The 25,938-nt window shown below is 43.0% G+C and overlaps 1 protein-coding gene across 3 annotated transcripts; it reads left to right on the top strand.

Annotated features, from left to right (window-relative positions):
* Positions 1-840: 840 nt before the first annotated feature.
* Positions 841-25,121, top strand: KCNJ11 (potassium inwardly rectifying channel subfamily J member 11). 3 transcript variants are annotated; one of them, XM_068097213.2, is made up of 3 exons: positions 841-987; positions 1,213-1,353; positions 23,362-25,121. In XM_068097213.2, the coding sequence occupies exon 3, from the start codon at positions 23,409-23,411 to the stop codon at positions 24,609-24,611; it is 1,203 nt and encodes a 400-aa protein (XP_067953314.2). In that variant the 5' UTR covers positions 841-987; positions 1,213-1,353; positions 23,362-23,408; the 3' UTR covers positions 24,612-25,121. The 3 variants fall into 3 exon arrangements, with proteins under 3 accessions (XP_067953314.2, XP_078625885.1, XP_067953322.2); XM_078769759.1 differs by having other exon boundaries at positions 971-1,021; XM_068097221.2 differs by lacking the exon at positions 841-987 and having other exon boundaries at positions 23,365-25,121.
* The last annotated feature ends 817 nt before the right edge of the window (positions 25,122-25,938 follow it).

The following is a 25,938-nucleotide window of genomic DNA, read 5'->3' as shown; positions in this document are numbered from 1 at the left end:
TGTTCCACCCTACCATCTACAATCCCCGTGTGAGTGTGTATGTTTGTCCTGGGTATTAAAAATAAGACTGTCTAAGGCTGCCCTGTGTTCTGCTTCTTCCTCTTCCTATCCTGTACATTCTTTCGTTTCCTCTTCTCCTTGTAAATAATTAATAAACCAATCTTTGTTCTTTCTATTTTCTGGTTTCCTCTTGTCCGATCGCATCCGTCTTTTCTCTCATTGGGTAAACGTGGCACGATTAGGAACCGCTCAGAATCGGGTTTAGTCATTTGTTAATAGCTCGGATCGCGGATTACTATCCGCTCGGCATTTCCCATCATATCCGTGGTTCGAGCAGGAGTTATCTCCTTGCTTTACGGCCGGTGGTAGTACTTAGGTAATTGGACTAAGACTCGACCAACAACCCTACTTACCACTGACCGGAAGGAACGTTATAACCCCCAGGACTCGGGTCAGCCAGATAACAAGACAAGGGGATTAACCCCCCCCCCCCCCTTGATAAGGGGAGAGCCGACGTCCGAGATCCGTAACAATATGTATTTTTTTTAATACTTTTACATTTTGGGGGGGGGGGGGGGGGGGATCACAAACACTCCCGGGAGTTACCCGATTCCACCGTAGTTGGATTTATTGAAATCCGTTAATCCGTTCTCCAGTTATAACACCACAAAAAAAATGTTCCCACGACTGCGTAATTGCCTCAAATGAAGTTTCCTCAAAATAAAATAAAAACGCATCCAATTGGTCAAAATGTATCCTTTGTTTCGGAGGTTTCAGCGATTACATGGGTCGTGCTCTTCTGGTGCACCCTGGACGTTGTTGTAACGGTCCACTCGTGTTATCGTGACTTGGGTTCAAGTTCAAGCCAAACGGAGAATGAGGGACGGATGGTGACGTCAGTCGCTCGACCGAAGCGGTTGTGGGAGTCACCACCCCAGGGGTTTCGGATTGCCTCGCACACCGCCTCCACAAACAAGACCGGGAAGGGTGAGTACCAGCTTAATACTCCTGCGCGGGCAAGGTGAGGAATGACGTCGTTGCACCTGAGTCCGGACACTGTGTTTGACCCGTCGGCGGGAAAAGCCCTCACGAGAACAGATGCCGCGATCCCTCACACTCGTGACGCTGCTCTTTTTTAATCTCCATCTTCTTTCTCCCTCCTCTCTCCCCCCTTGCACCCTTTCCACCTGCTCTCCCTTGTCACGGACACAGGACGCCGTGACGACGCTGCAGAAACCTTACCCGACGGGGATATGTCGGCAGGATCGCGCCGTCACTTGGCGCGGCTCGCGGCGGCATATGGCGCTGCCGGGACTTGGAGCGACGAACACAAGGTCGAACCGGGAGCATTCGGTGAGTGCACACTGCACGCGTCACGGAGGACTGCGCATTGTCCCTCCGTGGCCTCGTTTGATGAAGGGAGGTGGCGTGGGTTGGGGTTTAATAACAGCAAGAAATTCATGTTATACTGTGTGTATATATTTTTGGGGGGGGGGGGGGGGGGGAGGGGTCTCACTCTAATATTATTTATGCTATTATAAAATATAATTTAAAACATGTTTTATTTTATTTACGAGGCTAAAAAGATATATTCATACGTGCACAGAAAAGTGTGGTGTTGGTTAGGGAGCTGGTTTGGGATTCTAGGGTCCAGAGTTCATATCCCGGCCAGTCGTTGAATTAACACCAGTTGGGGTTGACTCTGCCTGTTATATATGTATATATGTGTGTATATATATATATATTTGTATGTACTAGCAACAGTACCCGCCCCACGGGCGGGGCTTCAATTGGGAAGCCCAAATGAAAAGGTAAAATATCAGAAATTGAAGGCTTTTTTTTAACTCAACTGGACTATGTCCAGCTGAGTTTTTTGTCGACACCCAGTGTCCGTCGTCTGTCTGTCTGTCTGTAAACAATTCGACGTCTACGCTCAAAGTCACAAATATTGATTGAATTTGATGAAACTTGTTATGCAGCATCTTTAAGACATAAACTAGTTTGGGATTGCATTTGGGTGTTGCACGCCCATAAATGGGCGCGGCAGGGTGGCCATATTGAAAAATCAATTTTTGTCAATCTGGTACTTCCTAATGTAGCTAGAAGGCTGAAACTTGGTGTGTAGACAGTATGTAACAAACCTCGACACATATATTACGGGTTTTGACGATGTCCGAAAAATGATGGATAATTCAAGAGAAAATGACTAAGTTGTAATGTCACTTGAGTCCAATTCAATGAATAATGACTATGTGTGTGTGTGTGTGAGGAGGTGGGGATTTGATGAATGAATACTTGAACCCTGTTGAACACATCTATTGAAATATTCAACATATCTTGATTCAATACCATACATGTATATTGTTTGACCAAGTCTTTCTAAATAAATTCAAGTCTGAAATCTGAGAAAAGTAATTGCAGTTTTACTTTTCATGCCTCACTTAAAACTCAATTTTTTCTAGTTTCCTGTTTAAACATGAGATACCTTCAACGTTACCGTACCTCTTTAGCACATATAAACGACAGACTTGGCATTTAATATGGAATATTTTTTTTGTGGGGGTGAACTTACTTTTCAAGATGTCTTAGAACCAAAAGTTCATTGGAATTATGTTGAAATTATTCTAGATTTTGTTAATGTGACCTTTAAAAGAAACAAAAACCACATTTGACATTTCGAAACAAATAAATTGATCCTTGAAAGTGATGTAAACTGATATCGAACTCAATTCATGGACAGTACTGTGTTAAACTTCTGTACGTTTTCCAGAAGTATCTCTTTATTTTGCACATTAGCCAAATTTTTTTTTAGCAAAAACAAAAGTTAAATTACGACTGCGATTACGGACAGTAAAATTACAGTTCAGTACTTCGTGTAACCCCCACGAGCAGTCAGGAGAGCACGTACACGTTGAGGCATGCTGTTCACGAGATTTGCCAAGGTTTGGACAGGAATCGCTTGCCATGCAGTGACAATAGCCTGATGCAATTCACGCACAGAGGTCGGCTACTGGTCCAAGTGGTCGATTTGACGCGTTAATTCTGCCCAAAAGTTCTCTATCGGATTTATATCCGGGGACATGGCAGGCCACTCCATATGCTCTACACCACGGTCAGCAAGAAAGTGTTGGATCATGCGAGCACGATGAGGCCGTACATTGTCATCTTGGAAGACAAAGTTTCCTCGAAAGGCTGCACGAGCAAATGGAAGCAATGTTTCTTCCAGAATGGCCCTGTACTTGAACTGGTTCAGGTTTCCATTCAGAACAACCAGGTCAGTTTTGCCCCCTGCATGAAAAGCAGACCAAACGGTCACCCCACCACCTCCAGCTTGGACTCTTGGCACTATACAATCTTTGTTGTAGGCTTCATGCACTTGTCTGCGCACTCGGACGTGGCCATCTTGACGATAGACCAGAAATCTAGACTCGTTACTGAAGATCACGTGATTCCAGTGTCCTGGCTGCCATTGACGGTGCTCTCTGGCCCACTGCATTCGGTGCTGGCGGTGTTGTCTGGTCAGGCGTGGCTTTCTCAGAGGACGCCTGGCACGATAGCCTGCTTGAACCAGTCGTTGGTTGACTAGCCTTCTGGATACAGGCACATTTGTCAGTTGCTGCCACTCAGCCCTAAGCCGATTAGCTGACTTGGTACGGCCATTGCGGACTAACCAGTGCAGCTGGCAATCATCCTTCCTTGTGGTTCTGCGGGGACGTCCTGGCCTCGGTATTGGAGTGGGGACACCCCTCTGAGCATTTTGTTTCAGGATCTTTGACACCTGACGTTGAGTGATGCCATACTGCCGAGCAATAGCACGCTGTTTCATGCCGTAATTTCGTAAAGCCACCACTCCATGACAAACAGCATTGTCGAGTTGACGGACCATCTCCAGAGGAAGCGGCAATTACTTTTTGAGATGTGCAGCAGTTGTTTTCCACTAATACAGAACGCATCAACCCTTGTATACCCGACTGTGAAGCCAATCATCAAATGCACCTGTCTGTACATTTTGCCACGCCACCTGTGATATAATCCTGTTGTTGACCTCTTGCTGCGACAGACAATCAGTGACATGGTTCTTTTCACAAATAAATCACCAAAGTGTAAAAGAAACTCACTAGATTGATATACTGAGTAAAGAAAGTAAACCCAAGTCAAGAAAAAAAAAATTCCATATTAAATGCCAAGTCTGTATATAGTTTGTGGTTCTATCATGCATATTCTAACCATATTGATATAGACCAGTTGAGTTCAGGTTCCCTAGCACCTCGTTATTTTAAACGATTCATATAAACATCCATTGAATCATATCGCACGCAAATCATCAAAATCTAAACAGTGCATGGCTAAACAGTACATGGACGATCACGTACCACGTACGTCTCGCGTCTCGCTCACTCTCATGTTGTCCCGATAATGATCCTTCCGCAGGTTCACCGACGGAAACCTTGTTACGACTTTTACTTCCTCGAGACAGGCAAGTTCGCTCATCTTTTCGGTGCACCGGCACGAGCCGAGAACGGCCCGTGCAGGGGCTGATCCGAGGATCTCATCAAACCATCTGATCGGTAGTAGCGACGGGCAGTGTGTACAAAGGGCAGGGACTTGATCAACGCGAGCTGATGACTCGCGCTCACTGGGAATTCCTCGCTCGTGGGACACTGTGTCATTGTCTCAAGCCCCAGTCCCCATCACGAATGGGGCTTAGCGGTTTACCCGAGCCTGACGGCGAAAGGCAAGGTACACGCTGGCCCGTCCAGTGTAGCGCGCGTGCGGCCTCAGACTCGAAGGGCATTAAACGTTCATTAAACATTAAACGTTCATTAAAGGATTACGAAACGAAAAACATTACGAAGTTACGTTCACACCGTCACGTCAAACACTACCGTGAACACATACATCGTCACAACATCGTCACAATGAGAACAATGAACGTTATGCGAACGCGAATGTTATGCGGGAGTCCAAACCTGAGAATGCTGGAGACCAAAGCTGAAATTGGGAAAACTAAATAGCCTATTTTACTCCCAGGGGTCCCAGGATTGCCCACCAAAAATATCTTTGCGATCGGTTCAGCAGTTTTTACGGTACCTTCGAACAGACAGACGGACATTTGCTGAATTATAGTAAGATAGCAACGGTACCCGCCCTACGGGCGGGGCTTCAATTGTGAGGCCCAAATAAAAAGGTAAAATATCAGAAATTGAAGGCTTTTTTATTTTAAACGATTCATGTAAACATCCGTTAAATCATATCACACGCAAATCATCAAAATCTAAACAGTATCTTACTATAATTCACCAAATGTCCCACATTCCACACATCCACACAATCACGTGTATGGATGTTATGTGTGTGTGCCGTGTGTATGGATGCTACGTACGGGTGGGAGGCCAGAAGCAAACAGGCAATGCAGATACGGTGAATGCTAAAGCATGAAACCAATAAATTCCACATTCCTGTAGCACCTTCAGTCGCACGTCAGACATGGATAGCAAGTTCGTGAAGGACTTCCATGAAAAACGTACCCGTTCGCAAACAAACGGGTACGTTCACGTATAGAAACCGATCGTTGGTCCGTGGCGAATCTCCATATGGCGATCCATGAAGTTCATGTTCAGAAAGTAGAAACCATCACAGCATGTCGTATTCACTTGAACTCGATATCTCTTTTTTAATTCCAAACAACATAACTCCAATTAATCACAAAATAAACTTTTAACAACATTGTTAATGTTTCCTTCATTGTAAAAACTACCAAATGAACAGTTTAAAGGATTTTGAGCCGATAGGTGTTACGGCCTTGGCAAGATCGATGGAGACAGCGATCTGTTAGCTTATACACTTCCCAAATAGCTATGCGGAATTCTCTCATGTAGAGATTAAATGTCTTTGAACTTTTCCCGAGGTCATTATTTACTTTTAATGATGTTTATATACGAATGATGTTTAATGATGTTTATATTGGTTTTGGGTCGCGTGGGATTGTAAGTTGGGTAGACGGCCATGACGTGTGGCGGCAAGGGGGATGGAATTCTCTCAAGCAGGGATTCTCAATGCCCACAACGGTACCCGCCGCCCTGCGGGCGGGTCTTCAATTGGGAGGCCCAAATGAAATGGTAAAATATCAGAAATTGAAGGCTTTTTGTCCCCTGTCGCACCGCGGAGCGAAAGGGGGACTATGGTTTTACCCTCCGTCCGTGTGTGCTTCCGTGCATACCCTTGTGAGTGGAATGTCTTGAAAAATAAATGAACTACTAACTTCTAATCTGGTGTGTGGGTGTATCAAGGCATAAGGAAGAACGCTATTGAAAATTGGGTCGCCACGTCAAAATCCAAGATGGCCGCCACCATATATGTTTGAACCTTGTGAGCGAAATATCTTGAAAAGTAAACGAACTACTACCTTCTAATCTGGTGTGTGGTTGTATCTACCCATATGGAAGAACGCTATTGAAAATTGGGTCGCCACGTCAAAATCTAAGATGGCTGCCGCCATGTATGTCTGAACCTTGTGAGCGGAATATATTGATCAATAAGCGAAGTACAAACGTCTATTCTGGTGTGTGGGTGTATCTTGGCAAAAGGAATAACGCTATTGAAAATTGGGTCGCCACGTCAAAATTCAAGATGGCCACCACCATATATGTCTGAACCTTGTGAGCGGAATATCTTGGAAAATAAACCAACGACTCACTTCTAATTTGGTGTGCGACTGTATCTCGGCATAAGGAAGAAAGCTATTGAAAATTGGGTCGCCACGTCAAAATCCAAGATGGCCGCCACCATATATGTCTGAACCTTGTGAGCAGAATATCTTGAAAAACAAGCATTACACCTAGGTCCCCCTTCGGTGAAGTGATGCGAGTTGACAAAGTGGAAGACGCAAGGCGGCCATCTTGGATTTTGATGTGGCGACCCAATTTTCAATAGCGTTCTCCCTTATGCGTAGATACACCCACCCACCAGATTAGAAGTTAGAAGTTCGTTTATTTTTCAAGATATTTCGCTCACAATGTTCAGACATATATGGTGGCGGCCATCTTGGATTTTGACGTGGCGACCCAATTTTCAATAGCGTTCTTCCTTATGCCTAGATACCCCGACACACCAGATTAGAAGTTGGTACTTCGCTTATTTTTCAAGATATTCCACTCACAAGGTTCAGACATACATGGCGTCAGACATACATGGCGGCGGCCATATTGGATTTTGACGTGGGTTGCACCCACACACCAAATTCGAATGCGGTCCTTCGCTTACGCACGCATGCACACACGTACGCACGCACGGACGGACGGACGGACGAACGAACGGACGGACGGACACACGGACGGAGGGGAAAAGCATAGTCCCCCTTTCGCTCCGCGGTGCGACGGGGGACAATAAACGAACTACTAACTTCTAATCTGGTTCGTGGGTGTGTCTCCAACCCACTCGCAAATATATTATCGACTCTTCCATGTTTTCTGTGTCTTCCACTTTGTCAACTCACATCACATCACTGACGGGGGACCGAAGCGAAACGCTTGTTTTATTTTAAACGATTCATATAAACATCCGTTAAATCATATCACACGCAAATCATCAAAATCTAAACAGAATCTTACTATAATTCACCAAATGTCCCACAGTGATCGATCCACTATGATCATGATGATCGTGATCGATAATCGCTTTGTCGTATGTACTCCCGATACGTGTTTCCTTCAGTTGAAATGGGTTAGAATTCTCTCAAGCAGGGATTCAACCCGTGTCCTTATAAAAGGTCTTTGTCCGAGGTCACCGAGTCCGATCGAGTCCGTGCAGCGATCGGTGCAGCCGTTTGTGCGGCACCCGGGAAAACAACATCGTCACAATGAGAACAATGAACGTTATGCAAACGCGAATGTTATGCGGGAGTCCAAACCTGAGAATGCTGGAGACTAAAACTGAAATTGGGAAAACTAAATAGCCTATTTTACTCCTGGGGATCCCAGGATTATCCACCCAAAATATCTTTGCGATCGGTTCAGCAGTTTTTACGGTACCTTCGAACAGACAGACAGACAGACAGACAGGCGGACATTTGGTGAATTATAGCAAGATATATGTATATGTATTTGTTTATATATATATATATATATATATATATATATATACTGTATGTATATATATATGTACAGACTTGGCATTTAATATGGAATTTTTTTTTTTCTTGACTTGGGTTTACTTTCTTCACTCAGTATATCAATCTGGTGAGTTTCTTTTACACTTTGGTGATTTATTTGTTAAAAGAACCATGTCACTGATTGTCTGTCGCAGCAAGAAGTCAACAACAGGATTATATTACAGGTGGTGTGGCAAAATGTATGGACAGGTGCATTTGATGATTGGCTTCACAGTCGGGTATACAAGGGTTGTTGCGTTCTGTATTAGTGGAAAACAACTGCTGCACGTCTCCAAAAGTTATTGCTGCTTCCTCTGGAGATGGTCCGTCAACTCGACAATGCTGTTTGTCATGGAGTGGTGGCTTTACGAAATTATGGCATGAAACTGCGTGCTATTGCTCGGCAGTATGGCATCACTCAAGGTCAGGTGTCAAAGATCCTGAAACGAAATGCTCAGAGGGGTGTCCCTACTCCAATGCCGAGGGCAGGACATCCCCGCAGAACCACAAGGAGGGCTGATCGCCAGCTGCACCGGTTAGTCCGCAATGGCCGTACCAAGTCAGCTAATCGGCTTAGGGCTGAGTGGCAGCAACTGACAAATGTGCCTGTATCCAGAAGGCTAGTCAACCAACGACTGGTTCAAGCAGGCTATCGTGCCAGGCGTCCCCTGAGAAAGCCACGTCTGACCAGACAACACCGCCAGCGCCGATTGCAGTGGGCCAGAGAGCACCGTCAATGGCAGCCAGGACACTGGAATCACGTGATCTTCAGTGGCGAGTCTAGATTTCTGGTCTATCGTCAAGATGGCCGCGTCCGAGTGCGCAGACAAGTGCATGAAGCCTACAACAAAGATTGTATAGTGCCAAGAGTCCAAGCTGGAGGTGGTGGGGTGACCGTTTGGGCTGCTTTTCATGCAGGGGGCAAAACTGACCTAGTTGTTCTGAATGGAAACCTGAACCAGTTCAAGTACAGGGCCATTCTGGAAGAAACATTGCTTCCATTTGCTCGTGCAGCCTTTCGAGGAAACTTTGTCTTCCAAGATGACAATGCACGGCCTCATCGTGCTCGCATGATCCAACACTTTCTTGCTGACCGTGGTGTAGAGCATATGGAGTGGCCTGCCATGTCCCCGGATATGAATCCCATAGAGAACTTGTGGGCAGAATTAACGCGTCAAATCGACCACTTGGACCAGCAGCCGACCTCTGTGCGTGAATTGCAGCAGGCTATTGTCACTGCATGGCAAGCAATTCCTGTCCAACCCTTGGCAAATCTCGTGAACAGCATGCCTCAACGTGTACGTGCTTTCCTGAATGCTCGTGGGGGTTACACGAAGTACTGAACTGTAATTTTACTGTCCGTAATCCCAGTCGTAATTTAACTTTTGTTTTTGTTTAAAAAAATTTGGCTAATGTGCAAAATAAAGAGATACTTCTGGAAAATGTACAGAGGTTTAACACAGTACTGTCCGTGAATTGAGTTCGATATCAGTTTACATCACTTTCAAGGATCAATTTATTTGTTTCGAAATGTCAAATGTGGTTTTTGTTTCTTTTAAAGGTCACATTAACAAAATCTAGAATAATTTCAACATAATTCCAATGAACTTTTGGTTCTAAGACATCTTGAAAAGTAAGTTCACCCCCACAAAAAAAATATTCCATATTAAATGCCAAGTCTGTATATATATATACATATATGTATATATATATATACATATATATATATATATATACATATATATATACATATATATATACATATATACAGTCATGTGAAAACGTAAGTACACCCCATGTAAAGTTTTGACTTTTTCAACATATTTCAACACAGCTATTTGATCTTCATTTCAACAATATTGATAGATAAAGGTGATATAATATAACAAATATCATGAAACATTTACATTTTGTAGTCCATTGTATAATTTAAATAAACATAAATGCAAATTTCGCATGTGGAAAAAGTAAGTACACCCTTGGCTCTAATAGGTGGTATTGCCCCCTTTGGCAGAAACAACCTCAAGTAGGCGTTTCTTATAACTGTCTACCAGTCTCTGACATCGACTGGGAGAAATTTTTGCCCACTCCTCCATGCAGAATTATTTCAGCTGTGCGATGTTTGAGGGGTTTCTTGCATGCACAGCTCGTTTCAAATCCCCCCACAACATCTCGATGGGATTTACATCCGGGCTTTGACTTGGCCATTCCAGAACCCTCCATTTCTTTCTTTTCAGCCATTCCTTGGTGGATTTACTCGTATGTTCAGGGTCATTGTCATGTTGCAAGGTCCACCTTCGGTTGAGCTTCAACTTTCCGACAGATGGCCTCACATTATCTTCAAGCATCCTCTGGTTCAATGAAGAATTCATCGTGGATTCTTTGATGGTGAGCTTCCCAGGCCCTGATGCAGCAAAGCTGCCCCAAACCATAATATTTCCATCACCATGGTTTACAGTTGGTATCAGGTTCTTGTGGTCAAATGCTGTCTTTGGTTTTCACCAAACGTGTCTTCTGGTACTGTGGCCAAATAGCTCTACCTTTGACTCATCTGTCCAGAGCACATTGTTCCAGAAGTGCTGGTCTTTGCCTAGGTGTTCATGGGCAAACTTTACTCTTGCCCTGATGTTCTTTCTGGACAGCAAAGGTTTGCTCCTGGCACACCTCCCATGCAGATCAAATTTGTGCAGCCTCTTTCTAATGGTAGACTTGTGCACTTTGACATCAACAGTGGCAAGAGCTACCTGCAGGTCCCGTGATGACATTGTGGGGTTCTTAGAGACTTCTTTCAGCATCTTGCGGTCTGCTCTCGGGCTGAACTTGCTGGGGCGGCCTGGCCTGAACAAGTTGGCAGTTGTTTGGAATCTTCTCCACTTGTCGATGATCTTCCGGACAGTCGAATGATTGATTTCAAATTGTTTGGAGATCTTTTTAAATCCTTTCCCAGACTCGTAGGCATCTATAACCTTCTTTCTGAAGGCCTCAGAGAGCTGTTTTGATCTCGGCATGGTGACGCCGCACACTTCAACAACAAAGAGCAAACCAAACTAAATGTCTGAGGTTTAAATAAGACAGGTTCCTCCAAGATCCTCTCTAACGATGTTCTAATCATTTGCACCTGAGCTGGTGCACCTGATTCTAATTTTAGGTATTTGAAGTAGTGATAAATGTAGGGGTGTACTTACTTTTTCCACATGCGAAATTTGCATTTATGTTTATTTAAATTATACAATGGACTACAAAATGTAAATGTTTTATGATATTTGTTATATTATATCACCTTTATCTATCAATATTGTTGAAATGAAGATCAAATAGCTGTATGTTGAAATATGTTGAAAAAGTCAAAACTTTACATGGGGTGTACTTACTTTTTCACATGACTGTATATATATATATATATATATATATATATATATATATATATATATTTATACAGGTATATTTATTTACATATATATATATATATAGATATATTTATACAGGTATATTTATTTATATATATATATATATATATAGATATATTTATACAGGTATATTTATTTATTTATATATATATATATGTATAGATATATTTATACAGGTATATTTATTTATTTATATATATATATATATATATATATATATATATATATATATTTATACAGGTATATTTATTTATATGTATATATATATATATATATAGATATATATATTTATACAGGTATATTTATTTATATGTGTATATATATATATATATATATATATATATATATATATATATATATATATATATATATATATATATATATATATATATATATATATATATATATACATATACACACAAATATATGAAACCAGCTTTGTTGAGAAGTGGTCACTCAGTCGAGTTTAATTTGTTTGTAATCACAATAGAATGAGATTTGATGGTACATCCCATGGGTAGGTGCAGATAATGCTCAGAACTAAACTGGAGTTCATGCTACGACACACCTTTCGGAAAGAAGTCATTGCTATTTGCATCCCGCAAGAGGACGCAGTGAACTGCACTCGTTTTTCACAAGCACTGCATACTCACTCTGTTTCACTGGAATCCAAACACTATCTTAAGTATCAATTGCAGAAGTGGTCTATTTTTATTTTGGTGGTTTGCTTACGTGTGCCTTAAAATCTGCAACCTGCGGCCTGGAAACTGAACAATGATGCAGTGAGCATGCATTATACCTGAGCTAAACACGACGTTGAGGATTTTATGAGTCTCGGCAAGTATTGAGCTCTTGGTATGTCAAGTGTGAGTTTTGATGCCACTTCTGTAGCGGTGGTTGCGTTCTAGTCATTAAAAGGACAGGGTCGTGTCCTCGAGTTTCACCCCTGGTGAATCATATAGCTTTTGTCATCAGAACTGTCACGTGTTTCGTTCTATACTCGGACAAGAGATAATCTTTCTACTGTTTCACTTTGTCGACTAGCTATGGGGTTATCCAAAAAGTCCATAACACCTTTTACCTTCATTTCCACACATCCCACACACCCTGAAACACTCTGTAAAAGAGACTAAATACTTTCTGAAAAATTTCATATCTTCGTATCAACCCACATCCGCCAACCGCTCTTCTGTGCAATGAACACATAGGATAGATCGTACACATCAACACAGACTCACTACTACTACTACTACTACTACTACTACTACTACCACCACCACCACTACCACTACCACTACCACTACCACCACTACCACTACCACTACCACTACCACTACCACTACTACGACCACCACTACTACCACTACCACCACTACCACTACCACTACTACTACCACTACTACTACCACCACTACTACCACTACCACCACCACCACTACTACTACCACCACTACTACGACCACCACTACTACCACTACCACCACTACCACTACCACTACCACTACCACTACCACCACTACCACTACTACTACCACTACTACTACCACTACTACTACCACCACTACTACGACCACCACTACTACCACCACTACTACTACCACCACCACTACCACCACCACCACCACTACTACCACCACCACCACTACTACTACCACCACTACTACCACCACCACTACTACTACCACCACCACTACTACTACCACCACCACTACTACTACCAGCACCACTACTACTACCACTACTACTACCACCACTACTACCACCACTACTACCACTACCACCACCCCTACCACCACTACTACCACCACTACTACTACTTCTACCACCACCACTACTACTACCACCACCACTACTACTACCACCACCACCACTACTACTACCAGCACCACTACTACTACCACCACTACTACCACCACTAATACCACTACCACCACCCCTACCACCACTACTACCACCACTACTACGACCACCACTACTACCACCACTACTACTACCACCACCACTACTACTACCACCACCACCACCACTACTACCACTACTACTACTACCACCACCACCACTACTACTACCACCACTACTACTACTACCACCACCACTACTACCACCACCACTACTACTACCAGCACCACTACTACCACCACTACTACCACCACTACTACTACTACTACCACCACCACCACCACTACTACCACCACCACTACTACCACCACCACTACTACCACCACCACTACTACCACCACCACTACTACCACCACCACTACTACCACCACCACCACTACTACTACCACCACTACTACTACCACCACTACTACTACCATCACTACTACCACTTATACTACCACCACTACTACTACCACCACCACCATTACTACCACTACTACCACCACCACCACTACTACTACCACTACTACTACCACCACCACTACTACTACTACTCGAATTATTCTCTCGTGGGGTTGACCAGGGAACGTTTTTGGCACAAGTCTTTCACGACCCGGCTGTCCAAGTTCGACTGAAGATGACAGGAGTTTGTAATTTGGCCAGGGTGTCGGCGATAGCTTGCCTACTCTTCTCCAACGACACTTCTGGGATCTTTAATGTGCATCAACTAATGCCAGCAGACGGGATGCCCAGTTTAACGTCCATCCGAGGGACGGAACACACATTGAAACACCAGGATGACTGTTTTTAGCTCTGTTGGGACTGAACCCAGGCCATACACCTCGGAAACGAGTGTATACCTCCAGGTTATCCTGGCAGCCCTACAGCACAGTCTCATCACGATAAGTAATAAACCAGTTAGTTATTTACTACACATTTGATTATAAAGTTTTGCTCATTTTTCAATCCGACTATTTTAAAATGTATATAAATATTTCCAAGTGTTTAAATGTGTTTGTGCGTTATTCTTTCACGGCTGAACCATGGCACCTAGAGTCCCCAAGTTTTGGGTTTAGGAATTTCAGAATCTGGGCAAGGTATTAAGCTACCCCCCTCTCCCCTCCCCAACTGCCCCTCCTCAAGGGAATTACCTTCATGTATGTTCGCATACATTTGAAAATAATAGAAAAACAATGGCTGGGCCAATTCCCACCAGATTTTACATAAGTGCTGGGGGTACCCAGGTTCACGTCAAGAGCACCAACCCCCCACCCACCCCACCCCACACTCAAAAACTCCCTCCCCCTCAAGAAAATTCTCTATGTATGTTTGCGTGCGTTTGAAAATCATTTTAAAACAAGCCCAAAAGTCGAACAGCGGCATGGCCGGGCATGTAAAACATGTAGCCGGGCTTGTAAAATATTATAAACCACAAACACCTATTATTAGCTTTTCAAACGGTCATGATGCTGTTTATAACATTAAACAAAGAAATTTGGAGGAATCCCGACATCCATTAGGTAAGTTTTACTTACAGAACTGAGTGAAGATCTACTGTAATCTAGATTATACCCCACATGGGTTGGAGGTGTGCTCATTTACCAAGCATGCTAGCTAGCACTTGCCAAGCCAGCCGTTCCTTAAGGGTTTTGAATGGAGTGCTTGCTCGAATGCTTAAACCACTGTTACGTGTTCCTCCCCAAACCCCGGTTACGGTGCACCTCAGAGTCTCGAGAGGGAACACGGCAGAAAGATTTGTTATTCTGAGTGTTCTAATAAACCATGCTAAAACCACACCAATGTAATTGTAGAACAAAACAAGTAATTGTATTAAGAACTCTCACATACACAATAATAACACTCTCAAGTTCAATGAATATATCACTTGCATCAAACGAACAATACATATGATGGTGCCATCATTCCCCAATGCGCTCAAAGCAATGTACTCACGATACGCCAACCGTGAGTGGAATGTAACATTCCCCAAAGTCCGTGCACTAATCCCAATGCGGTGAAGTTCGAAATCGTGCAGAACGGCAAACCAACAGGCAGGTATTGGCACGGCTGTGGATGAGGAGTTACGAGGTGAGAGGTCGATATGGGAATTGAGCCGATATGGAAACCAACGGCACTCCACATGGTGAGGTCGATAGGGGAATCCCAATGACAAAACAAGATGCACCAAGCTGACAGCCTCTTTGAGGACAGAATGGCGTACCGGCCTGTAATGGAGGCTCTGGCTCCCTCTAACAATAGCTCACACTTGGTGATGAAACCTGAGACGCAGGTTTAATTGCACTCACAATATATGACTGTCGCGGGCAATCCCTTTCCTGGGAAACCTCAACTCATTCGCAGCCAATATCAACAAAGTCCGCTCGCAGCCCCGATGCGACTTTACGGCTGTATCTCTCTCATGGCCGTCTCCTCCCTGCCAATCCTCCTCTCTCCTCTTCCAGCTTCTTTGCCGCGTCTTCCTTTCTCCTTCACAAACATTTATTTTTACCTTTTATTAAAGTCATCTCCATATCACACAAAAATCTTAACAACAATATTACCTGAAAATAAAAATCCTAACAGTTTATAAAAACAACAAAGGCGGAAGTGACAGATCCGTAACACCACTTGGCGATCTCCCCGCAAGAACCGTGGTAAATGAACACACACCCAATGTTCTTGAGACCCGACCATAGATCAACTGTAATCTACATGCCCCAAAGTGGAATGACCCTTCCTGCCACTCCTGTCGTGAGCGGGTTTTCTTGTAAATTCAAATGTCGGTCGCTGCAGTCAGCCATCGTAATGACATCATAGATGTAACGGACACAAAACTGATATATTTTAACTTCTAGTAAGTTTGCAGTCACTACGAAGGGATTAGTGTTATGATTAGATTTACTATAGTATTAACGTTACATTATCATTATTTCGAAAATGATATTACTTTCAAAAAACCAAAGGGAATTCCTTACTTCCTCAGTTTTTAATATTAGTGCCGAACAACGCTCATCACTGATCATGAACCATACACCGCTTCAATCCATAAACCTTCAATTTACGACATTGGGATTAAAGTATTATGGTTATATTTACTATATTTGTATTATTACAATTACGAAAACGATCCTAACAAAACGATACACTACTGTATTAAGAAACCTGGGCTTAATTTGTCTGAAGTGGTCCGAAGATTAGGCATAACGCCTAAGGCTATATGTACCATATTGTTGGAAGAGATGTAACGCCGATGCTTTCAATATTCCATGGTCATTTTAACAATCGATTTGTTTGTGTTTCACACTGAAGGAAAAACGTCAAGGTAGATCATGGCGATTGTGATATATGATGGGTTCGACGATATGTTCGGCATTAACGGAATATAAATCAAAATGGCGGTGTGTGGAGAGTCAGCTGTAGCACCACCGTAATGGCATCAGACGTAATCACATCACCCTATCATGTGACCAAATTCTCAGCTCTGATTGGTATACGTTTGAGGGGACATACATACATACATACATACATACATACATACATACATACATACATATGGACAAACACTGTTCTTGACGGCTCTGCCCGATGGGCTACGCCATAAAAACAGGGCTGCGCCGATCTCTACAAAAATTATGCATGCGTGTTGGTAGTCCCCAGGGTCAGGTCATAGGCACAAATAAGTCTGCGAGCAAGTCAGGGGCGATACGGCCTTCTCATGCTCCCGAAGGGAGTGGGTATTTCTCGTATTCCAAATTTTTGTTTACCTTAATTTTTTATGGATCCCAAGAAAGGCAACCTTTTTATTTTACTTTTTATCAAAAAATGAATTGAGCATTTTCCTTTTTTTTCTTTTTTTTTTGTATACAAGATCGAGGCTCGTGTAAGAGCTAACATTAATGACCAAAAAAAAAAACGATACACAAGAGGAAATAAAGGGAGCGGGAGACAAGATGGGGAGAGAGGGGTAAGGACACAAACACAACATTTGAGAGCAGGGACAACGGGAGAAATGTGGGAGGTAGAGGGCTTGGAGGGAGGAGGCGTGGGAAAGGGGCTGGGGGTGGGAGAGGTTAAAAAAAACACATTGACACTGCTAGGACTTCCAGGAAAGAAGTCGGTATTTCAGAAAAGTGGATCTGGGGTGAATTGACAGGGGTAGAAAAGATCAAGGTTTTGGATGGGGGAAGATAAGAGATGGTGGTGAACAGCTGTTTTAAAGACCTGTGGGGAGGAGTAGGATTGAAGAGAGTGAGGGAGTTTGTTCCGAGAGTGCGGGAGAAAAGAGGAATGAAAGAGTGAAGGTGAGGAGAGAGTCTTGACTTTGGCAGTTTCACCAGAAAGGGGTTGCAGGCAGATCTTGTGCGACCTGTAGGAGTATTTGAGGGACAGAGCCCAGACAGGGCTGGGTGGGCTAGGCCAGAGAGGAGTCGGTAGAAGACAGAAAGATCACCACACCTGCCTGCAAACTCTTTGGCAAACTATTTAAACATACGATAAAATGGAGTCAGATGGGCCATTAATGTAAAAGGTTAAAAATATACAGATAAAATCCATCAATAATACAGTAATTGAAAGAATTTTTTTTTAAATCCACTAATTGTTCACTATGTATTAAGTGTAGACCATATTGATTTGGAGGCAGTCGGCCTGTACCCAGATTTGGGGAAGTTGGTCTCTATCTGTTTTATAACACGTGTGTTATGTCATGTAATGTGTTGATGTTTTGTAACGTTTTTATGTCATGTTCTTTAACACAAGGTTATATCTTCCCCTACACGTTCCCTTTTCCTCCAGTGTTACATAATGTTTGAATGACCACTAACTCCACCAGATTTTGGATGTCAAACTTGGCATGCCCACCCAGGGGGGTGTCCAATGGAATGTTCACCTGTCTAATTGGAAAATCTGGTTGTAGTTCACATCTATAGAAACTATCTCTAATTCACAGGGAGATTAACCAACGACTTCAAATGGAAAAAAAATGTCAACCTGACTCGGTGGTATTATGGCTAGAGCATCAGCTCTGAGTGTGGAAAACCAGCGGTGCGATTCTGGCCCTGGTCGAGTCACTGTCACTGAACCCAGGCTAACAAATACTTTTATAATGGTATGTGTTGCTTTCTTACCTGACACTCAGCATTTTGAGGGTAGAACACGGATAAGCCCTTAGCAGCTTGGCATCTCTTTGGAGGAGGTTTTTTTATCTCCTTAAAATGCCCAACTGGTAGCGTAGGGAAAACCTATGCCACTAGATGACACCCAGATTGCTCCTGGAGGTTTATTCCCCAAGGTCAATGACTTGGTTTGTCTCATGGTAACAGTCAAATATTGTGTTGTTCTGGTGTCCCGATATGCTCATGTGTTTTTACCCTACGCTCGTGAAGCGAAAACAGGGTTTGGCATTCGGTAGAGTCCGTACGTGTGGCGTATATACGTGCGTGCCTGCATTTTTAAAATTCATTTTCTCGGCAACCGTTGGTCTGATTGACACAAAATTTTACCATAGGAGATGCCTCTGCCTGTAAAAAATTTTATTCATAATTATGACGGCATAGGTCATGTTACAGATGCCATATTGGAAAAACGGTACACCTCTATATCTCCGAAACAGCTCAATGGAAAAAAATTGAAATATGGCTCATTGTCAGGAACTCCCCATGGGGAATACGATGTGTTAATGTCATTTGTACCTTAATTATGACGTCATAATTTGACAAGTACAGCACTTGATCTGAGCAACAAACAAAAACAACAGTTTGGTCTGAGCAGTATGAAAAAAAAAATTCTCTGCAACTGTTAGTTCGATGGACACAAAATTTTGACCATAAGAGCGCCTCCTCCTGTATCATTTTTTTAATGATAATTATGACCTCAGAGGTCATGTGGTACAGGTGCCATCTTGGAAAAATCGAAAAACGTTGAAATGTTGCTCATTGTAAAGAACTCCGTAAGGGGAATAAGTGTTGTTGTGTTGTTAAGGCACCAATGACGTCATCAATAAGATGACGTCATTGGTGCCTTAATTATGACATAATTTGACAGGGACAACACTTAATCTGATCAGTTTGAAATTTCTTAAGTGTTATCTAGACAACAATTATATTAGAGAATATAAATTTCTGATGTTATTGCTCACGTGGTCTGGCAGCCATATTGGATATAAAAAAAAACCCTTCAAAAACACAAGAGTTGACTCGCACCAAGTTGACTGCACACTGCACAGGGTAAGTATTCTATAAATAATTCTAGTTTATTGCTTTTGTTTTGTGTCTTTTGTGTTGTAGCTTTTCCATTAGCTTTAGACCTTGTAAAAAAAATAAATGGAGTGTTGAAAGAACAAAACATCGCAATTCCAGCAATGCAGAATGCTCTAGGAAAGGTGAGCATATAATGATATGAAAAATACGTGTGACACCCTATTAAACTAGAGAGTTCAGATAACACGACACCCCACGGAGTGTTTAAGTGTATACTGCAATTTTAATAAAATGATGATATTAACGCATTGACTGCTGACTATGAGTATACTCGCAGTGCTGGGTGTACTAGATTCTGCCACGGTGAGTATTCTCGTGGAAAAGATTACCCTATTGTCTTATCTTACTATAATTCACCAAATGTCCGTCCGTCCGTCTGTCTGTCCATCCGATCGAAGGTACAGCAAAAACGGCTGAACCAATCGCAACGATATTTTGGGTGGGTAATCCTGGGATCTCCTGGAGTAAAATAGGGTATATTGTTTTTTCCAATTTCAGCTTTGGACTCCCGCATAACGTTATTTTCCCGGGTGCTGCACAAACGGCTGCACCGATTGTTGCACGGCTGCACCGATCGGCTGCACCGATTGGACTCTGTGACCTCGGACAAAGACCTTTTATACGGACATGGGTTGAATCCCTGCTTGAGAGAATGCCAACCCCCTCCCCGCCATCACGGTCGTCTCTCCAACTCACAATCCCACGAGATATGCGGAAAGGATGACGCAAAACCAATTATCTTCTTTTTGATTCGTATATAAACATCATTAAAAGTAAATAATGACCTCGGCCAAAGTTCAAATGACGTGAGTTTAATCTCTGCATGAGAGAATTCCACATAGCTATTTGGGTGGTGTATAAGTTAACAGATCGCTGTCTCCATCGATCTTGCCAAGGCCGTAACACCTATCGGCTCAAAATCCTTTTAACTGTTGACTTGGTAGTTTTTACAATGAAGGAAACATTGACAATGTTGTTAAAAGTTTATTTTGTGATTAATTTGTGATTGGAGTTCTGTTGTTTGGAACGAAAACAGATATCGAGTTCAAGTGAATGACGACATGCCGTGATGGTTTCTACTTTCTAAACGTGAACACGGATCTCCATATGCAGATTCGCCACGGACCCATGATCGATGTTTCTATACGTGAATGTACCCGTTTGTTTGCGAACGGGTACGTTTTTCATGGAGGTCCTTCACGAACTTGCTGTCCATGTCTGACGTGCGACTGAGGGTGCTACAGGAATGTGGAATTTATTGGTTTCATGCTTTAGCATTCGCCGTATCTGCATTGCCTGTTTGCTTCTGGCCTCCCACCCGTGCGTAGTACGGGTATCTCACCAGTAAACAGAATATGCTGTCATGCCAGATAACGCAATAAATGATCTGCTGGCAGTTTGGTGGACATAAATCTATGTAATAATCCTGATCATCATTGTCGGTCTCTATGAGAAGTTTTTTCACTCCATCTGCATTCATGTGCCATTTTGAGGGGCAATGGCAAGTACAGGTAGCAAAAAAGAAAAAAAACGTGGGTACTTGCCACACGATCTACCATCAGCAATGACGTAATATCAACGTCGATTCAGTGCTAAAGAAGTATCCTACCAGATCGCTCCTACCTGGCATATGGAATTGAAAATCTTGTCCCACTGCCTGCAACGAGTTTTCTCATAACGTGGGGTCTCCCCAGCATTGGATAAGATATGAACTTAGATTTGCTGAAAGAAGGGTAAGATTTGAAAATAAAGTAGATGCACATGCACACTTGCCTGTGTTTACTATAAGAGTTGGCAGTCAATGTGATAAAGATCTTTTTTTCAAATCCGTATGTTTAGTGCTGCTGAAGCAATCTTATACATCACCCTATACACTTTAATAAGACGACATTGAGTCGCAGTTTAGGAGATGGAGGCATTATTGATCATCAGAGATGTACATAGCCGTATGGCAGCTTCTTCTTCACTCATGGCCCTACGACCTCACATGCTGTGCTCTCTCATGCTATGTATCAATTTTTTTTTTTTTTTTTTTTTTTTTTTGTATACAGAGTCGAGGCTCGTGAAAGAGCTAACATTTATCAAACAAACAAATCAAACAAACAAGTAAACAAAGTATATAAAAATGGGAGCGGTCGACAAGATGGGGAGAGAAGGGGAGGAAGCACACAAACACAACATTTGAGGGCAGGGACATCGGGAGATGTGTGGGAGGCAGAGGGCCTGGGGGGAGGCACGATAGGTATAAAACACAAGGACACCAAGGACTTCCAGGAAAGAAGACAAAAGTCACCTAAAAAAAGTGGATTTGGGGTGAAATTAGCGGGGGTAGAAAAGATCAAGGTTTTGGATGGGGGAAGATAAGAGATGGTGGTGAACAGCTGTTTTAAAGACCTGGAGAGAGGAGTGTGATTGAAGAGAGTGAGGGAGTTTGTTCCAGAGGCGGGAGAAAATAGGAATGAAGGAGTGAAGGTGAGTGGAGAGTCTTGATTTTGGCAGTTTAACCATAAGAGGGTTGCAGGCAGATCTTGTGCGGCCTGCAGGAATATTTGGGGGACAGAGCCCAGAGAGAGCTGGGGGAGCAAGGCCGGAGAGGAGTCGGTAGAAGACGGAAAGACCACCAACCTGCCTGCGGTGAGTAAGTGAAAGGCCCTCGGAGATAGCGTCATCGCGGGAGATTCCAATGATTCTGAACGCTTTGGTTTCAACAGCGTGAAGACGAGCTAGGTGTGAGGCAGGAGCACCAGCCCAGAGGGGAGAGCAGTATTCCATTGAGCTGCAGATGAAATCCCCCTCCCCTGTATCTGTATATCGCAGGGTTATTTGATGTATTCTGAAGGCTATTTGTGTACGACGGTCTTGAAGTATAAAATTCAACTTAAAGATTTAAAGGTAACGAAGAGGTTTAAAGATATATGAAAAAATAAATTCTGGGTTTTACCGCCGTTTACGCAGCGTCTATTACACCACCCTGTCTAACACATTACATTAGTTATTCGTGCCTGTTGTTTGTGTCCTTTATAACGTCCTTAAAAACAGTAAGTTTCCTGTTTTCGTATGATTTTCAATTTTGTTTGACTGCCAGACAGACCGAAGGAGTAAACATATTATCCCACTCCTCTCTGCACATGTGCAGTCGGGACGAATTCAGAGCCAAAGTAGGGTAAAACGAACGACAAACTTGTCTTCCTTTCCTATTTATGTTCCCAATTAGCATTCAAAATATAACATTCAATTAAAGTAACTTCTTCCTCGATCATAAACTGATAAGACAGACAGACAAACGGAATGGACAGACATGAACCAATTGCACAGCCCTGCTCTTCGGTTCATGTGCACGGGGTAATAAAACTTTTTGAAAACAGAATGAACCACAAGGTTTACTTTAATATACCTTTTCCTCATCCCTATCTCCTGTATTGCATACAGGTACATTTGCTCATCAGACATGATTTTCTGATCACTAGTAGGTTTTGTCATTGATAAATGAAAAGCAAGTGCATTGGAGGACTAAAGTTCAATTTGCATCTGTAATTTTGTGTCCTTCCAGAAAAAGAATTGACTTTTGCAAACTGTTTCACCTTTTGGTGAAAGTTCCTGACACATGTTTCTCAGATCTCTTTTTCTCTTCTTTTTTTTTTTTACCTCTCCCACTGTCATGTACCAGAAGGCCAGTGCCAAGTAGGCCTGACGTGATGGTGCAGCCAAATCACTATGTTGGCAAGAAAGGGCCTACTGACCGAGGAATACATGCTCACACGTCTTGCTGAGGAAGACATTGGATGGCAGCCCAAATCGTATCGTGAGCGCAAGGCACGGTTTATCCGCAAGAATGGAGGCTGCAATGTGGCGCACCGCAACATCCGAGAGCAAGGTCGCTTCCTGCAGGATGTGTTCACCACCCTCGTCGACTTTAAGTGGCCGTATACACTCATCATTTTCACCATGTCCTTCCTATGCAGCTGGTTTCTTTTTGCGCTCGTCTGGTGGCTTATCGCTTTTGCACACGGGGACCTAGATAAGAAGGACAATGATGGAGAAGATGGTACTTTCCCTTGTGTTACATCCGTGCACTCGTTTACGTCAGCTTTTCTTTTCTCCATTGAGGTCCAAGTGACCATTGGCTTTGGGGGGCGAATGATCACTGATGAGTGTCCGTTCGCGATTGCGGTACTCATCTTGCAGAACATTTGTGGCCTGATTATCAATGCCATAATGCTTGGCTGCATATTCATGAAGACGGCGCAGGCCCACCGGCGAGCAGAGACTCTCATCTTCAGCAAGCACGCCGTCATTACAGTGCGCTCTGGCAAGTTGTGCTTTATGTTCCGCGTGGGGGACCTGCGGAAAAGCATGATCATCAGTGCCAGCATCCGTATGCAGCTGGTGAAAAGAACAACAACTGCTGAGGGCGAGGTACTGCCACTCGACCAAATCGACATCCAGATGGAGAACCCCTTGGGCAGCAACAGTATATTTTTGGTGTCTCCATTAATCATATGCCACACTATTGACCACAAAAGTCCCTTTTATGAACTTTCACCCGCTTCACTGCAGCATGAAGATCTGGAGGTCATCGTCATTCTCGAGGGCGTTGTTGAAACAACTGGCATTACCACCCAAGCAAGGACTTCCTATTTGGCCGATGAGATCCTTTGGGGTCATAGGTTTGTGCCCATTGTTTGTGAGGAGGACGGCAGATACTCCGTTGACTACTCAAAGTTTGGCAACACAATCCGTGTGGCCACTCCGCGATGCAGTGCCCGAGAACTTGAGGGTTGCACCGGAGAAACGGAGGAAATAACACAATTGGATGTCTTATCCCAGGGTCCTCTCAAGAGGAGAGTTCCAATGAAGCAAAAACCGCCATTGAAGGAGAGACCTTCCACAAGCAAGCTGCAGGGACCTCATAGTTAGCATGGCTCGTTCATCGTTCTTGAATGCGAAAGCGACGCCTCTTGTTTGGGGTTTGCCGTATGTGCCATGCTCTTTCTTAACGTTCAAATGCCTTTGAGCTGTATTTTTATGAAGTTTTTGTACTTTAATATGGTGAGTGGCTATGAAGTCAGAGCTAAATGTCTGAAAAGGAAACGACGTTGATGCGGATCAGCACTCTCCAATAAGAAATAAACAGCATTCTAATTTATTGTCGTGTATAGATGATGTTTCTTTTGCTGTTGTATTCGATCGTAACTATTTAAATAATGAATCTTAGAAAGCACATCCGTCTTGAGATTCCAAAAGAGCAGGAATAATTTTACCAATGCCGAATGATTTTACAATGTGGTGTGTTGAACATTAATGGGTAATTAAATATTGCATACTAACAAAATAAACTGCCAGCAAATACTCATAAAATCACTAATATATGTACAATGTCCAGTGTGTACTCTCTGGGTGATTGAATTAAAAATTGTTGTGACTGATTCTGAAATGCTTTTTATGTAATTAGCCCGTCCACCCGCACAGCGGCAGGTGTGTGTGTGTGTGTGTGTGTGTGTGTGTGTGTGTGTGTGTGTGTGTGTGTGTGTGTGTGTGTGTGTGTGTGTGTGTGTGTGTGTGTGTGTGTGTGTGTGTCGGTGTCGGTGTCGCTTGTTGTTATCTCCATATTTGGGTTTCAGGACATGGAACGGAGTCCTGCCAGATTTCGAAGTATCCATCTCAGTTTCAGTAAGGGATCACAATCCATGGACTGAGCTGTGAAGTTTTCTTGTTCTCAGTTTTGTTCTGAGGGCTCCATTCGTGTCGTGTCCTTGGTCTTGTGCATTTATTATCTCCGCCACCGAACATAACCTCCATAGGTTATGTTTTCACCCATCTGTTTGTCTGTCTGTCTGTCAACAAAACATCTCAAAAAGTTGTGAACGAATTCAAACGAAATTTGGCAAAGAGGTAGCATGTGTGACAAGGACGAAATGATTCGATTTTGGTGAATATCTGGATCCGGATCCTGCTCGTACAATTTTTTAAAGTGACTCTTCACCGTTTAGTGATCAGGCCAAAACTGACATATAGCAGGATATCTCAAAAAGTTATGGACGGATTTGGACGAAACTTGGTGGACGTGTGTGTGACGAGGACTAATCGATTCGATGTTGGTGATGATCTGAATATGAAATCGGATACGAAATTTATTTCATATTTAGGTGATTCTTCACCATTGAGAGATCGGGTGAAAAGCGATGTGTAGCATGATCTACTATATAAGAGAGATGTTGGTCCGTGTGTGTGTCTGTCTGTGTCG

The sequence above is a fragment of the Myxine glutinosa genome, chromosome 1 (assembly GCF_964187855.1).
Source record: "Myxine glutinosa chromosome 1, kmMyxGlut1.1, whole genome shotgun sequence".
In the NCBI taxonomy this organism is placed as follows: Eukaryota; Metazoa; Chordata; class Myxini; order Myxiniformes; family Myxinidae; genus Myxine; species Myxine glutinosa.
This window is presented reverse-complemented; position numbering and strand designations above follow the sequence as displayed.

Bases quoted from the DNA above. Each gene is read 5' to 3' on its own strand.
- KCNJ11 (XM_068097213.2), top strand. From the start codon at position 23,409: ATGTTGGCAAGAAAGGGCCTACTGACCGAGGAATACATGCTCACACGT.